Raw genomic sequence first — 13,157 nt, forward strand, 5'->3', positions numbered from 1 at the left:
ACTGGACTCGGGTGGAGACGTTGCGACCATCCGGCCGGCTGAGGGTCACGACTAGGCATGGTCAGCGGGCGCTAGTCCAGCATAGCCATTGATCAGCTATAAGCTTGGCCCCCCGTTTGACATCCCCACAGGCAAAGTGTTGTCAGAAAGGGCAGAAAACTGAATATAGCGACAACTGATTAATATTAAAAAATGCAACTTATAGTCCAGTGCCACTTTTATATGTTTTTTCCTTTTCATGACGCATTTTTTGACGAATGAAACGTATACCCCAGAGTGACTTCCATCCATCCATCTTCTTTCCCGCTTATCCAGGTGAGGGAGCCAATCGCAGCCTACTGTAGGCAAGGGCAGTGTACACTCACACTCACATTCACACCTAGGGGCAATTTAGCGTCACCAACTAACCTCACATGCTTTTGGACTGCGGGAGGAAACTGGAGTGTCTGGAAGAAACTCGTGCACACGCAGGGAGAACATGCAAACACCACACAGTAAGGCCCTGGGTCATACTTGAACCCACTACCTTCTCGCTGTGAGGCGAGATCGCTAACCACTGTGCATGTGTAAATATTAAGTTATATATTTCATAGCAAGGGTATTCAATTCCTGGTCTCAAAAGCCGGTGTCCTGCATGTTTTAGGTCTCTCCCAGTTGCAACCGACCTGAATGCAATAAGGGGCTCGTTATTGTGTATTGTGTATATTGAAGTATGCCAATAGTTGTCCTTTCCACAGTCAATAAAGTAGGTAGGCTAGGTAACTGAAGTCAGATCATTTTCACCTTAAAATTAAAGCCCTTATTGTATTTGCTGAAATGCTTCACTCAGTGACTCGTGCATCATGAAAGTGTATATTTTGGTTCTAAAGTTATGCAAAACTGCTGTATTTTTGTGAAATCAAAATAAAATTTTCAAATACTAGTCATTTAAGATTTTCTGTCGTGTTTGTTATTTAAAGAGATGTAATGAAGTTTGTACATCCAAACATGATGAATTGGTTATTATGTCATTCAGTACTAATCAGAATGTAAACAGCAAATAAAAAAAAACAAAACAGAACATACACATTATGTTCAAACAGACATATGATCCCTCTCCCTCCAATTCTATATTACTGAAAACACGTTCTTTAGGTGTGATATTTACCCACTAATTATTTAGATGAATTAAAAAAAATCCCAAAGGAAAATGTTTGTTTCAAACCACATGGTTATGGGGTTGTCAATTAAAACATGTTGGGTAATATGTTTGGTATACGGACCACACCGAGACACATTGACATCCTTAGAATTTATTCAATTCAAGCAAATGGATTACAGCTGTGTTCTCTTTGTTGTTGTGAGTAGTTGTGATGCTTGAGCTTCAGATATGGCTGCAGCTGAGCTCGCATGCTCTGAAGACACTGAACCTTTTTCTCCAGGATCTCCTCCAGCTTGTGTACATATTCTCCAAATGTCTGTGGGACAGAGACAAGAAGTGAGGGCAGATAAGGGGGTACAGTCACTTTAGCAAGACCAGTAAAAGAAAAAAACACGTTGACTCAAATGAGCTGACAGTCAAAGTTGATTTACTCTGACCATATCAGGTTGTTGATGAAGAAGCGTTCCTCCTTTTTGACACAAAACGTCCATCTCTCTTCGCTGCTCCCAGTCGGCTTCGACAACACACCATCTGAAGTTAGATGAAGTTTAAAAACATAAATATTCTGTTAGCCATTCATCTACCTTCCCTCTGATATTCGTACACAGCCAATAGTCCGTACTTGGCATGGTTCAAGTCATCCAGGGAAAACAGATTCTGGCAGCTTCTGTCTTCTTCGCCTAATGAAGCTGCAGTTTTGTTAGGTTGAAATGACACGTTTGAGCGTCTGTCATAGTCTGAAGTGATGGTATGACACTGGCTTGGCACAATATTCAACTGACTTGAGATATCTTCTGGCTGTGGGGTTGGCGTGAGCGACAGAGCTTTTTTTAAGTCATTGTTTGGAGATTCAGATGGCATTTCCCTTGCATTTGCTCTTGCTTGTGAAGTGAGTAAGCCAGCGTCCACAAAGTGCCGAACAGCAGGTTGCATGATGGGGGTTTGCAGAGAAGTACATGTGAAGTGTTTGTGTGGAAATGCAGGATCTTTGCTGCCAAGAGCGGATGCCATTTGAGGTTTCTGACAGTCTTCCTGGTCTTGTAGGAAGTCTTGACTGACTTTCAGAGTTTCAGTTTTATCTGAGGGAGACAGAAAATTGATCACATATCTCGATATGCAGCCACATGAACATGCACTGAAAATAGTGGCTTACCTAATCTGCAGATTCCGCAACGCTCAGTCTGAGTAGTAGCCTCCCTGGTGTCAGATATGTTTGGAATGTGAGGTTTTATTTGAGGCAGCTCTAAAAAGGACAGGGGGGACTCTTCATCCTCATATTGAGCAAATGTTCCCTCCATCTCTTTATATGTGGGACAATGTTTTCCTATTTCTTTCCTTCTGTCTTCGCTGCTTTCATCCTTAAACCAGGAGAGTGAGCCATTACTGTCATCCCAGTGAAGGTAGGAGGGAGTGGCAGGCTGCCGCTCTACTTGAAGCAGGGAGATGCCTAAAGAGTCCATGATGCAGCTGAAGGAGTCTCCATCATTTTGAGCTAAAACTGTTTTTTCAGGCTCTTTGCTGTGAGTTGGAACTTTGGACAGTCTGTTATGAGTCTTGGCATTAGTAACAAAACATGGTTTCTTCTTACTGTGTCTGTTTGATGGCACTGCCTCTGAACTCTTCTGCAGTGGTAGGAAAACAGCATGAGCATAACATTCAGCATTATTGAATTCTGGCCAGATATCAGTGAGTTTGCCTGAGGTTTGGAATGTGCCAGTTTGTTCATGAGCTGGGGAGAGGGGTTGTTCTGCTGCGGCTTGCTGAGAGGGTGACTCCAAAGTGGGGCTAAGGAGGCCACGGCCAGACGCTACACTTTTGTCGCCAGCTGCGCCTTCCTGCTCTGTGCTACACACTCCATCAGCTGGCGAGTCTGAGGCATCGTGTCTTTCCACACCAAGTTCTTTTCCGTCTTCGGAATCATAACTGTCGGACACTTGTGCTTTTACATTTGTTAAGATTGACATCACATTTACTGGATGTTTATCTTGTGTAGCCCCCCAGGCCAACCTCCTTTGTTGTTTTTTTGTTGCAGTTGATCTCTTCCTAACTCTTCCATCACTTGCTGCCTCCTCCAACCTCTTCTGACTTCCACCCCTGACTTGTTCACATCTCACTTTGCCATGTTTCTGAAATACCCACCAGTCTTCAACAGCATCACCATTAACATTCACATCATGGTTGCTGTGGTGGACAGCAGAGCTTTCATTGTGTGAGTCAACCTCTGGCAACTGTCCTCTATTGGCTTCTCCAACCCCACCCCTGGCTGCGTAGGTATCTAAATACTCTTCCATACCACTACACCCATTTGTAGAAACCAAGAGGGAAGAAGAGTGATCGGGAAAAGATGTGGAAATGGAAGAAGAGAGAGAAGTCTGAGTACTTGGAGACTCAAGATGGAAAGATGATAAAGATGAAGGTACAAACTTCTGCAGCCCCTCGTGATACCTTCTCAGGTGCCTCTTTCTCTCCTCATAAGCGCCATCAACATCTTGAAAACCTCTTTTTGGTTCCTTTTCTGCTTTGGAATTAGTGTCCCTACTACTTTCGACTTGTCTTCTGAGCTCCATCCATGTTCTGCCCTCTCCACTTCTCTTTTCCACAGTAAATTGCTGTTTGACTTGTTCACTGTGCTCAACCTCCAATTGTCTTTTGGTAAAAGATAAATGGTCCCGATTGGCTGCTTTCTCTTTCTGTAGCTCCCACAAATGAAGTTGCTTATCTATTTGTTGTCCTAATATCGGGCCTTGTCGGAAACTTTGCTCACGAACAGAACGACTACTGGATCGCCTATTTTCTCCTATTCTACTCCTGATACTTTTTTCACCCACATCCAGCAACATTCTGATTGGGGTAATATGTTCAAGTCCGGTTTCTTTGCTGTCAATTACATTTGCTTCTTTCCCACATCTGCTGTTTTCGGGTTTGGAGCTGAAAATGATGTGATCTTGATGTAACCTTGTAGTATGTGGTTTGAAACTAAAATCTGTCCCTAAAAGTGGCTTTTCAAGACGACTTTTCCCTCTGGGGCCAACGCTGCCTCTGCTGCTGTTGCTATTGGGCAGATTGTGTTCGGGGGAGGGCACGGTCTTGCCTCCTCTTCTTTCTCGCAGTCCTCCTTTTCCTTTTAACTCCTTCACCCTATGGTAGATCAAGTACACATAATACCTCAAATAGCACTCAAAAAAATTACACTGTGTGAAAATATCCTTAGGTAGTTAGTTAGTCAGTTAGTCCAGATCAAGTACTTTGGTGCAGAGGCACAAACAAAACCCTTACCGATCGGCATATCTCAGTGTATTGAGTGTGTGTTCAGTTGCTCCGTGTCCAGGTGATATGTTGGCAATCATGCATGTCATCGAGTCACCAATAAATGCAGTTTTCAAAACCTAAAGAGAGAATAACAAAGTTAATCATGAAAACACAGGAATGTTTATAGAAAAACAGTCAAGTATACTTGGCTGTTTTTATTTATATAGCACTTTACAAACAGCTGTGGTTGAAGCCAAAGTGCTTCACATAAAAGACTAATAAAAATTACAATAAAATAGTCAGTCATCCATTATATCTAGGCATGCTTGTATCCTCAGTTATGTCAATCCTAACCTAATCTATATTTCTATTAAATGTGAACTGCAACAAGATGACAAGAATCTAACTAGCACCATACAAGTAAAGCAGAATTGAATTGGAAATACCTGTGTGAGTTTGCTTTGTCTGAAAGGTGTGTGCGATTGCCCTCTATCAAGGGCCCGGATGCATTCTTTAAGCTGAGAAAACAACACAGAAGTGAGCAAGAACACAGATTCAAAAGTATTTTTGTCTTTTTATGGGATTCAGAAGTCTGTGTATCTTACAGCCAACAGACTTTGGTTGATCTCAGCTCCCTCCATATGACTTTGCTTGTCTGGCTCTTTTGTATCTGATGCTCTCTCACTTCCTGCTAAGTCCACAAACCACATTCTACAAGCAGGATGACAAAAATAAAAACATTTTCCAGCCCAGTCATTTTGCTTCACTAAAAAGACAAAATATGTACACATCATTCGCCCTAAGATGATAAAACATATGCAATGTGCCTCACCTTCCAGCTATCTGTTGATTTGAGTTTCTCAGCTGAATCTGAAGCACGGCATGAGAGCGAGATGAGCATGGATTCACACCACTCAACCCCTGAGAGCGTGTTTTTGTACCGTGTGAAATCACCTTTGTACGGCCACAAACAATGATAAGGAGGAAAAAAAATTGTAAGGTTAAAAAATTCAAGAGATTTTCAAAGAGAGGGTTATCATTAGATTCTAGTCTATGTTTTCAATTTATTTAAAAGCCTTCTGATGCATTTTGAGGGTATACACATACAATTTGGCAAAATAAGACGACGAACACAGATGTTGAGCTTGAGCCATCCTACATTATTTCCCTTTCCAGAAGCAGAATTCTTTGAAATCCAATCAACCTAAACTCTGGATGGTTAATCACAACACCAAATCAGAGTGACACAGTACAAATACATTTCTCGACACAATAGAGATGATCAAACCTCCAGCAGTGAGTTGACAGAGTCCACTTTGACATGACGAAGCCCACAAATATGAACCACCTTCTGTCCATTCTCCCTTGCAAACAATCTTCAAATGGAAGAAGGCAAAATAGAAAGAAAAGAGAAAAAAAGAGGGAAAACATGTTTGATTCCACATAATAATGCAAAGGAATCCGGTTTTTAAAGATAATGTTAGAAAAAATGCTCTTTATGGATGACACAGCTTCAAATAAAAATCATGAAGTCCTCTTTATAAAAATATATAAGGTGGCTGATTATAAAACAAAGTTCCGACAAGTGAAGTAATTCTAAATATTTTTTGCATTTACATAAAAAAAACACAAATCATAGTATTTTTTTAACACTTGCAATTTGACGGTGTTGGTAGGAAAACAAATTGACACACACACCTTTTCCTGTGGTTCAACAGGTCATACAGCTGACCACAGTAGATCTCATAGAAACTGACAAACACCTGCAGGGATGGGTGTGTACGTGTGGTCGTAAGGTGCATGAAAATGTCCCGAACCGCCAGTGCATACAACCCTGGTCTCTCAGGTGAGCCCAGCATGGTGTGAGTCTTCCCTGCACCCGTCTGGCCATATGCAAAGCAAGTAGCATTGCCTCTTTGGGGACACACAACACAAACAAAGGTGGATTCGGACACACAAATGCAAACTATGAAATACGTTTTAACTTTGATTTATACTTGTCATTGTAAAAGATGGCATATCAAAACTAACTTACCCATTGAGCATGTGCTGGACCAGCGGATAGGCAGTATTTTGATACACGTCCTCATTCGAGCTCTTCTCTCCAAAAACATGATCAAAATAGAAGCTATGCTGTAGGGTTGAGATATAAAATGTTGTCCTCACGTAATGTCCAACTCAGCAAAAACATACCGATTTGACAAGCTAACCTTAAAACAAATCGACCATTAAAAACCAAACAATGTGCAGTTATAATACAATGATGTGTCGTTGGTCTACCTCTAGCATGTACTGTGAGAGATCAACAGCTTCTTTGCTTTCATGAATAGTTACAGTCTCTCCACTTGGGGTTGTCACAACGTCAACTTCTTTTCTTCTGTTCTCTGCACTTGTCAGAGGTCTTTTCCTCACACAAACCTTTATGCGAGGCTTTCCCACCCTCCTGGTACATACACATGTTGTTGTCAAATTACAATGACTGAACACATGGGACAAATGCATTCATATCCAAACCAATACAAACACTTGGAAGGGGTTTTTAATTAATTCAGGCTTTTTTTTTTTCAATGTTCAGTATATATAAGCAACAAATTGCTGTGATCATTATATTTCACTACAAAAAGTAGGGGAGCAAGATGATAGTAAATGATCAACACTCACCTTTTGTTTGGAGTTAGAGGGACCCTCAGAGGTAGTCCATAGTTGTAGCTAGCTGTTGTGTTTGCTTTGAAAACTGGTGTGGGCTTTGCAACGCATCCAAATGACCCCATGCTCTTAAAATCTGCACAAATACTTTGTTTTCTAGATAATGCTTTTCTATTTTGGGGTCCAAATGTTTTGTTTTTTAATGTGTCTGATGAAACAGTTAGAGAACTGAGTTTTGGATTTGAGTTGTGCATGGAAATTCCTCTTGTGATGCCTGGATTCAAGTTTTCTTCCAAATGATGATCGGAAGAAGAACTATGAATATCTGACTTGAACCTGTTTCCTTCTCCATTACGGACCACAGGTTGTCCATGATGAAGCTGCACGGGCATGGCTCGAGCTCTTCCCTTGTGTTGGGTACTTGAATCACGACTTGCATTACTGTGAACAGAGCCCACAGGACAAGATGACAGCTTCTGATGACAATCAAGGCTGTCAATGCTGAAGTTGAGCTTTCTGCAAATGTATGATAGTCGGCCAAAAGCTTCATTTTCATCATCATTCACATGGTCATCAGGATTTCCAGAGCCATGATAATTAATATTCCGATTCACAACAGCAAAACTTTCAACATCTCGAGCAGCAGCAGCCTTGCCATTGTCGCTGTCATTTTCATCAGATCCAAGGATGTCCAAGTCAAAACCTTTAATCAGTTGGACCAGATCAATGAGCCGAATTCTCTCCTCCATACTGATGATTCCTAGGTGGGCATAGTCCCCTATAGTGAGCTCTGAAAGCTGGGCTAAATGACAAAACCCCTGCTGAGGTTAACCTAAAGGAGATGACACAGAAGGAGACAAGAAGACTTAAATTAGAATACAGACAGTGCTTACCTAGCGAAGTGCTGCTGTAGTCCAACTGCTCTCAGATACTTGTTCAGGCAAAATGTCACGTTCTCACCTTACTCCTTTGCTTTTATTACTTCACGTCTATCCACTTATCAATCAGAGGTAGACGATTCACTTGCAGTTAGTCATTAAGACATATATCACTGCACTGATAAAGACAAAGAGTTAAACTTTGCTGGAAATTAACTGAAATAACTACAAACAGCGGCCTACTTCTGCGAAATCACAATTTTCCCAACTGTATGTTCTTTTCTGTTTTCACCTGTGAGTGACTTCTGTGAGAGAATTGCGGCAGTGGTTAGTCACACACTGTCATTAATACCACGCTGCTCTGCGCAAAGCCAGTATAATGCTGAAATATGACACTAGGTCAGGGCAGCACAGTGCAGCCGGCACACATTTCTGTTAACTGGCAAATATGATAAATATAGCTGCCACAGCAAGCAACTGCTGGCTTCTACGGTAGACTTGTCAGCAGCTGCAATAGTTTACCACATGGCATGAGTGAGATTCTCTTCATACACAAGCAGATGAGAGTGTTGGTTGATGGCAGATGGCTCTCACTTCTGAGCCTGCGTCTGCTTGAAGGTTTTTTTTCTGGTAAAAGCGCCTTTGGTTGATCATGATCAAGATTGTTGGTGTTTTTTTTCTACATATTTCAATTCAAATCTCATAAGATTTATATGTTATATTTGGTGCCATGTAAATGAAGTCAAATTTAATTCCAAGTGTGTTCTTTTAGGTTTATGTTAAGGTAGTCAAACATGGAGCCGCTTCAGCTCTAAAAGAGTAGTAAAATAACAATCTTTTGTATTCCAATAGGGTCTTGCCCAGTTCTGCACGGGCTCGAACCCAAACTGGACAAAATTGCAATTCTGCAACATGCATAAGAAATACTTCAAAATAAACACAACAGAACATGGAGGAATTACTTAAATTAATATCAACAAAGTACATCCATCTGCTTTTTTTTTTTTTTTTAAATAAAAGTGGTTGTGGTTTGATATTTGAAATTTGGCCCATAACCCAAAATAAGTTTTAAGTTGTCATTTTATGCAACAACGAGCAGCAACACATACATAGAGTCCTCAACTATGAAAGAGTTCATTCATATAGTTAGTCTACAAATAAATATATAAATAAATAAACTTACCAGTGCCACTTGGCGGGATGTGTTTTTCACAGTAGAAATCACTCAGAAACACGAGTGTCAACTCAAACTCAGTGTTTGAGTAGAAACGTGAGCTACCAGGATGCACTAATATTTCACCAAGTTGCCAGTTTGAATAGTGTCAGTATTTCCGTACACAGAGATGGTGGCCATGACGACAGAATCGTCCGAGACGGCGCAGGTCCTGTGCAGGACTTTTTCTACAATAAAACCTGCCAACTCGGTGTGCTGAATCTCAGAAAGACAACTGGTCAAAATCACACTCGGTTCAGATTGAGATAATCCTTCTGAAGGCTTAATGCGGACCAGTACACCCACTAAGACATAAAGCCTCCCAGACCTCCCCCTGCTGACTGACCGGCTTGTGCACGGAGAGCTGCTGTGGCAGTGCATCGTCTATTTATGCCACCAACCCCAACAACTCTTTTAAGCCATGAAACTATTATTGGAACAAAACATGTCCCAGTGTTACAGGAATGTGGGTTGAAAAGCCCAACTACATTTTAATGTTCCACCTTACTTAATTATCATTTTTCCTAATCGATTAATTTGGGAAAATAATCAGCAGAGAGTGAGCATCAGAAAATTTAAGCTTTAATTTAATGTGATGCCTAAATTAATCACTTAATGTGGGTAAAAACAAAAAACAAAACACAAAACATTTAATATCCTCGATAGAGCTTATCAACCTTCACATACCTCGTATTTTGATAAAAAAAAATATGATGATCATATCTATTGACACATATCATCATATTACGATTGGTAGTGAAAAAAGTTATGACTATTTACTATTTGTTTTTCTAATGTGAATTATTAAAAGTTACAAAAAAAACAACAACTTGATTTTAAAGACTCTATTGGAAGCATTTTGTAAAACAAATATACTCCTAACAAGAGCAACTCCTGGAGTATTTTCAGATGCGGTTTGATTTCGATTTGATCGAGTTTTAAAAACTCCTTTTTTTTCCCCGCTGGACGGCCCGTATTTTCGGCCGGTCCGTGTTTCACCGGGGACGACAATGAATGAAACACACAACACTGGCTCTCGTTTGAGAGCTGCCGCACAAGCTCAATAGTCAAAACCTCGAAAGTTCACGTGTACATATTTAATTTGTTGCATGCTGACATGATTGTGGCCTCCTGTTTGATGAAGATAGAGGAGCAGCGCCGCACTGCGTGTGAGTGAGTGTGTTTTTATACTGGAGATCCGCCTGGTGGACATGTAGTCTAGTTCTCATCATCTTCAGCCTCCAGCTGGATGAAGACCAGGAGCTGCTTGCTGCCATGGCAATCACACACAGATCGCACAAGAGGCGACAGACTTTCAGATGGAACCAGGCTGCGTGAAAGGTAGGTACAAATTGAATCCTTACTTTGAAAAGCAAAGCGTGAGAGTTTTAGTGAGCAATGATTTAGACTGTTCTTATTTTCGCCTGCACAAACGACAGCTGTAAATATCAAACTCAACAGAAGAAAATATAGGGACTCAGGTGAAGTCTATAGGTTTCCCTGAGAGAAGCACGCTTGACATAAAATGATACTCAGCAAAAAGCTTAATGCACCATTAGATAGTGAAATATAAGCTGTATTTCCCGTATTAATGTGTAGATTAAAGATTTTAAATAAGCTTATCTTAAAACTTTGGTCTTTACCAGAAAATCTGCTGTCATGTCATCTGAGGAAGAGACTTCTCAGGCTTCTTCCTCCTCTACACCTCCCTCCTCATCCTCCTCCCCACCACCTTCCTCCCACTTCATTGGAAAGAAGGAAGACATTGTCAAGGCTGGACGTGTGACCAAGCTGGTGAACGGATGCAGAGATGTGCTGATCCTGTACCATCAGGGGCAGCTCCATGCAATGGACACGCGCTGTTACCGTAAGATCTTTATGTGTGGGTGTTGTTTGTATGGAGAGCAGGTCATATTTCTAAGTCTGAAATACACTTTTTGGAAATGTTATGTCCTCAGATTTGTTATGTTTTGATATGTTTTCTTCAGATTCAGGGGGTGCATTACAGTATGGGGACATTGAGGTGAGTTTTCTGCTCTTTTCGGCTCATCTAAATATTGGAATAATTCAGTCTATACTTTTTCACATGAGGAATTCTCGTCATTACAGTTCTTGTTTATGCTTTCTAGTCAGCAAAATTGTATGCTGTCTTTCAGTGCTGCCTTTACAGCTCTCAATGCGATCTTTGATTTTTCTCCACACTTCTGTACTGTGTCGCCATCAGGAGTTTAACGGACGGCTGTGCATTATCTGTCCGTGGCACAAGTACAAGATCACACTCGAAGAGGGGGAAGGGCTTTACCAAGCTGTGGATGATCCCACAGCCAGACCCATGAGGACTCACTGGCGCTCCAAAGGTGTCAAACAGAGAATCCACAAGGTCTCGGAGGTTAATGGGGATGTATACGTAACACTGAATGACTGCAGTGAAACTATTGAGTCCGACACCTACCAAACGGAGAGATACAGGAGTGTTTCACTTGAAGCCCGGCCAAGACGCAAACTCGCCGTGAAGCTGGATACGTAAAGGCCCTTTGATTACACAACTGAACATACTTTAGAGCTTCAAGGACATGTGGAAGTTCAAATGTTTGATGTGAAACAACCAGTTTTACAATGTTAATAAACAAAACTTTAAAGATCAAAAAGAAAAAATGAATCACAATACACAACCTCAATAGCCCAAAACATAATTTTAAGTGAAACCAGGAATGGAAAAAATCCATATGAGTTATGTAAGGAACTGATTCTTTCTTTTTTTTCTTTTTAAATATTTGAAAGATTCTATAAAATGGATATTGTTTTTCTAGTTAATTTTAGTGCGGTTTAGTAGTTAATTCACTTTATCTTTTTATTTATCTGTGCAGGCAGACTCTTCCATGTGTAAGTTTAATTCTCACTCACAATAAGTATGTTTTTTGGGGGGTTTTATCAAATCTGTCTGATGTTTTATTTCCCACACAATGGATTAATCTCTGTTGAAAACAGTCTTGACTATCACACACTGAAAATAAATTGTTGCATTTAAAAATTTACTATGAAAACATTTGATCACTTTTAAATATGATCAATTGACAAAGTCTTTTGCAATTACATCCGAGACACTAAATTTCTCGGGTATGGTGTTTCCATAGCTGTGGGACGTCCAATCAGGAATATATGTATGCTTTCCACAACATTTGTTGCATTTTGCAATATGTTATATTAGCCTCTTTTGAAAATGTCTATTAAACCAATTGGTCAAAGATGTTCACATGATTGCATTATGTAGTTTTTCTTACACTTTATACAACATTTTAAGCTTTTAAAAATTCTAAGTTACTTTTTGTACAAGCGGCAGTCACTTTTTTATCCATTCATCAATCTTCAATACCGCTTTATCCTGTGCAGGGGCACTTGAGCCAATCCCAGCTGGTTATGGGTGAGGGCAGGATACACCCTGAACAGGTCACCAGTCCATCACAGGGCAAACGCAGAGACAGACAGCCACACAAACTCACACTTAATCCAATGGGCAATTTTGGGTCACCAATTAACCTGTTTTTGGACTGTGGGAGGAAAACCACACACACATGGGTAGAACCTGAAAGCCATGCAGAAAGGCATGGCTGGAATTTGAGCCCAGACCTTTTTGCTGTGAGGCTAAATTGCTAACCACAGCTACACCGTGCAGCTCCCACAAGTCACTTGCAAAAACTAATTTAGAAGTTCTCTTAATGTAGATTTTGTAAAGCACATTAGAGTAAAGTGTGTTAAACTTAAGGTGTATTTATTAACTGTAAAAACTTTAAAAACATGACCACTGATTTATCAATCCTTGCTCGTTAAAGCGTAATTAGGAGCAAAATTTACATTTTAGTTTCTGTTTGAAGGTTGTTCCAGGCAGAGGGGGCAGAGAAACTAAAAGCTCGCCTTCCCAGTTCAGTCTGAACACGAGGAACGTGTAGGTGAAGAATGTCATGCGACATAATGAACACCGGCTGTTGGTTCTCTGGAGAACTAGATGGTTCTGTCAGAGGTTCCATGGAGC

General features: G+C 40.6%; 2 protein-coding genes across 2 annotated transcripts; one reads left to right on the plus strand and one right to left on the minus strand.

Annotated features, from left to right (window-relative positions):
* Positions 1 to 1,278: 1,278 nt before the first annotated feature.
* LOC308111791 (uncharacterized protein) lies at positions 1,279 to 5,564 on the minus strand. Its single transcript, XM_080466817.1, has 8 exons — positions 5,223 to 5,564; positions 4,996 to 5,101; positions 4,837 to 4,908; positions 4,418 to 4,527; positions 2,295 to 4,279; positions 1,764 to 2,220; positions 1,579 to 1,672; positions 1,279 to 1,457 (listed from the first exon to the last, which is right to left on the minus strand). The coding sequence occupies exons 2-8, from the start codon at positions 5,098 to 5,100 to the stop codon at positions 1,302 to 1,304; spliced, it is 2,979 nt and encodes a 992-aa protein (XP_080322943.1). The 5' UTR covers position 5,101; positions 5,223 to 5,564; the 3' UTR covers positions 1,279 to 1,301.
* Positions 5,565 to 10,119: 4,555 nt separating this feature from the next.
* LOC308112345 (Rieske domain-containing protein-like) lies at positions 10,120 to 12,375 on the plus strand. Its single transcript, XM_080467807.1, has 4 exons — positions 10,120 to 10,468; positions 10,774 to 10,994; positions 11,116 to 11,150; positions 11,352 to 12,375. The coding sequence occupies exons 1-4, from the start codon at positions 10,377 to 10,379 to the stop codon at positions 11,652 to 11,654; spliced, it is 651 nt and encodes a 216-aa protein (XP_080323933.1). The 5' UTR covers positions 10,120 to 10,376; the 3' UTR covers positions 11,655 to 12,375.
* Positions 12,376 to 13,157: the final 782 nt, after the last annotated feature.

This window comes from Lipophrys pholis, assembly GCF_963383615.2.
Source record: "Lipophrys pholis genome assembly, chromosome: 7".
Taxonomy (NCBI): domain Eukaryota; kingdom Metazoa; phylum Chordata; class Actinopteri; order Blenniiformes; family Blenniidae; genus Lipophrys; species Lipophrys pholis.

Bases quoted from the DNA above. Each gene is read 5' to 3' on its own strand.
- LOC308111791 (XM_080466817.1), bottom strand. From the start codon at position 5,100: ATGTGGTTTGTGGACTTAGCAGGAAGTGAGAGAGCATCAGATACAAAA. The intron at 4,909-4,995 runs GTAAGATACACA...TTGTTTTCTCAG, and splicing joins TCAACCAAAGTCTGTTGGCT to CTTAAAGAATGCATCCGGGC. The intron at 4,528-4,836 runs GTATTTCCAATT...TTCTCTCTTTAG, and splicing joins GACAAAGCAAACTCACACAG to GTTTTGAAAACTGCATTTAT.
- LOC308112345 (XM_080467807.1), top strand. From the start codon at position 10,377: ATGAAGACCAGGAGCTGCTTGCTGCCATGGCAATCACACACAGATCGC. The intron at 10,469-10,773 runs GTAGGTACAAAT...GGTCTTTACCAG, and splicing joins GGAACCAGGCTGCGTGAAAG to AAAATCTGCTGTCATGTCAT. The intron at 11,151-11,351 runs GTGAGTTTTCTG...TGTCGCCATCAG, and splicing joins TACAGTATGGGGACATTGAG to GAGTTTAACGGACGGCTGTG.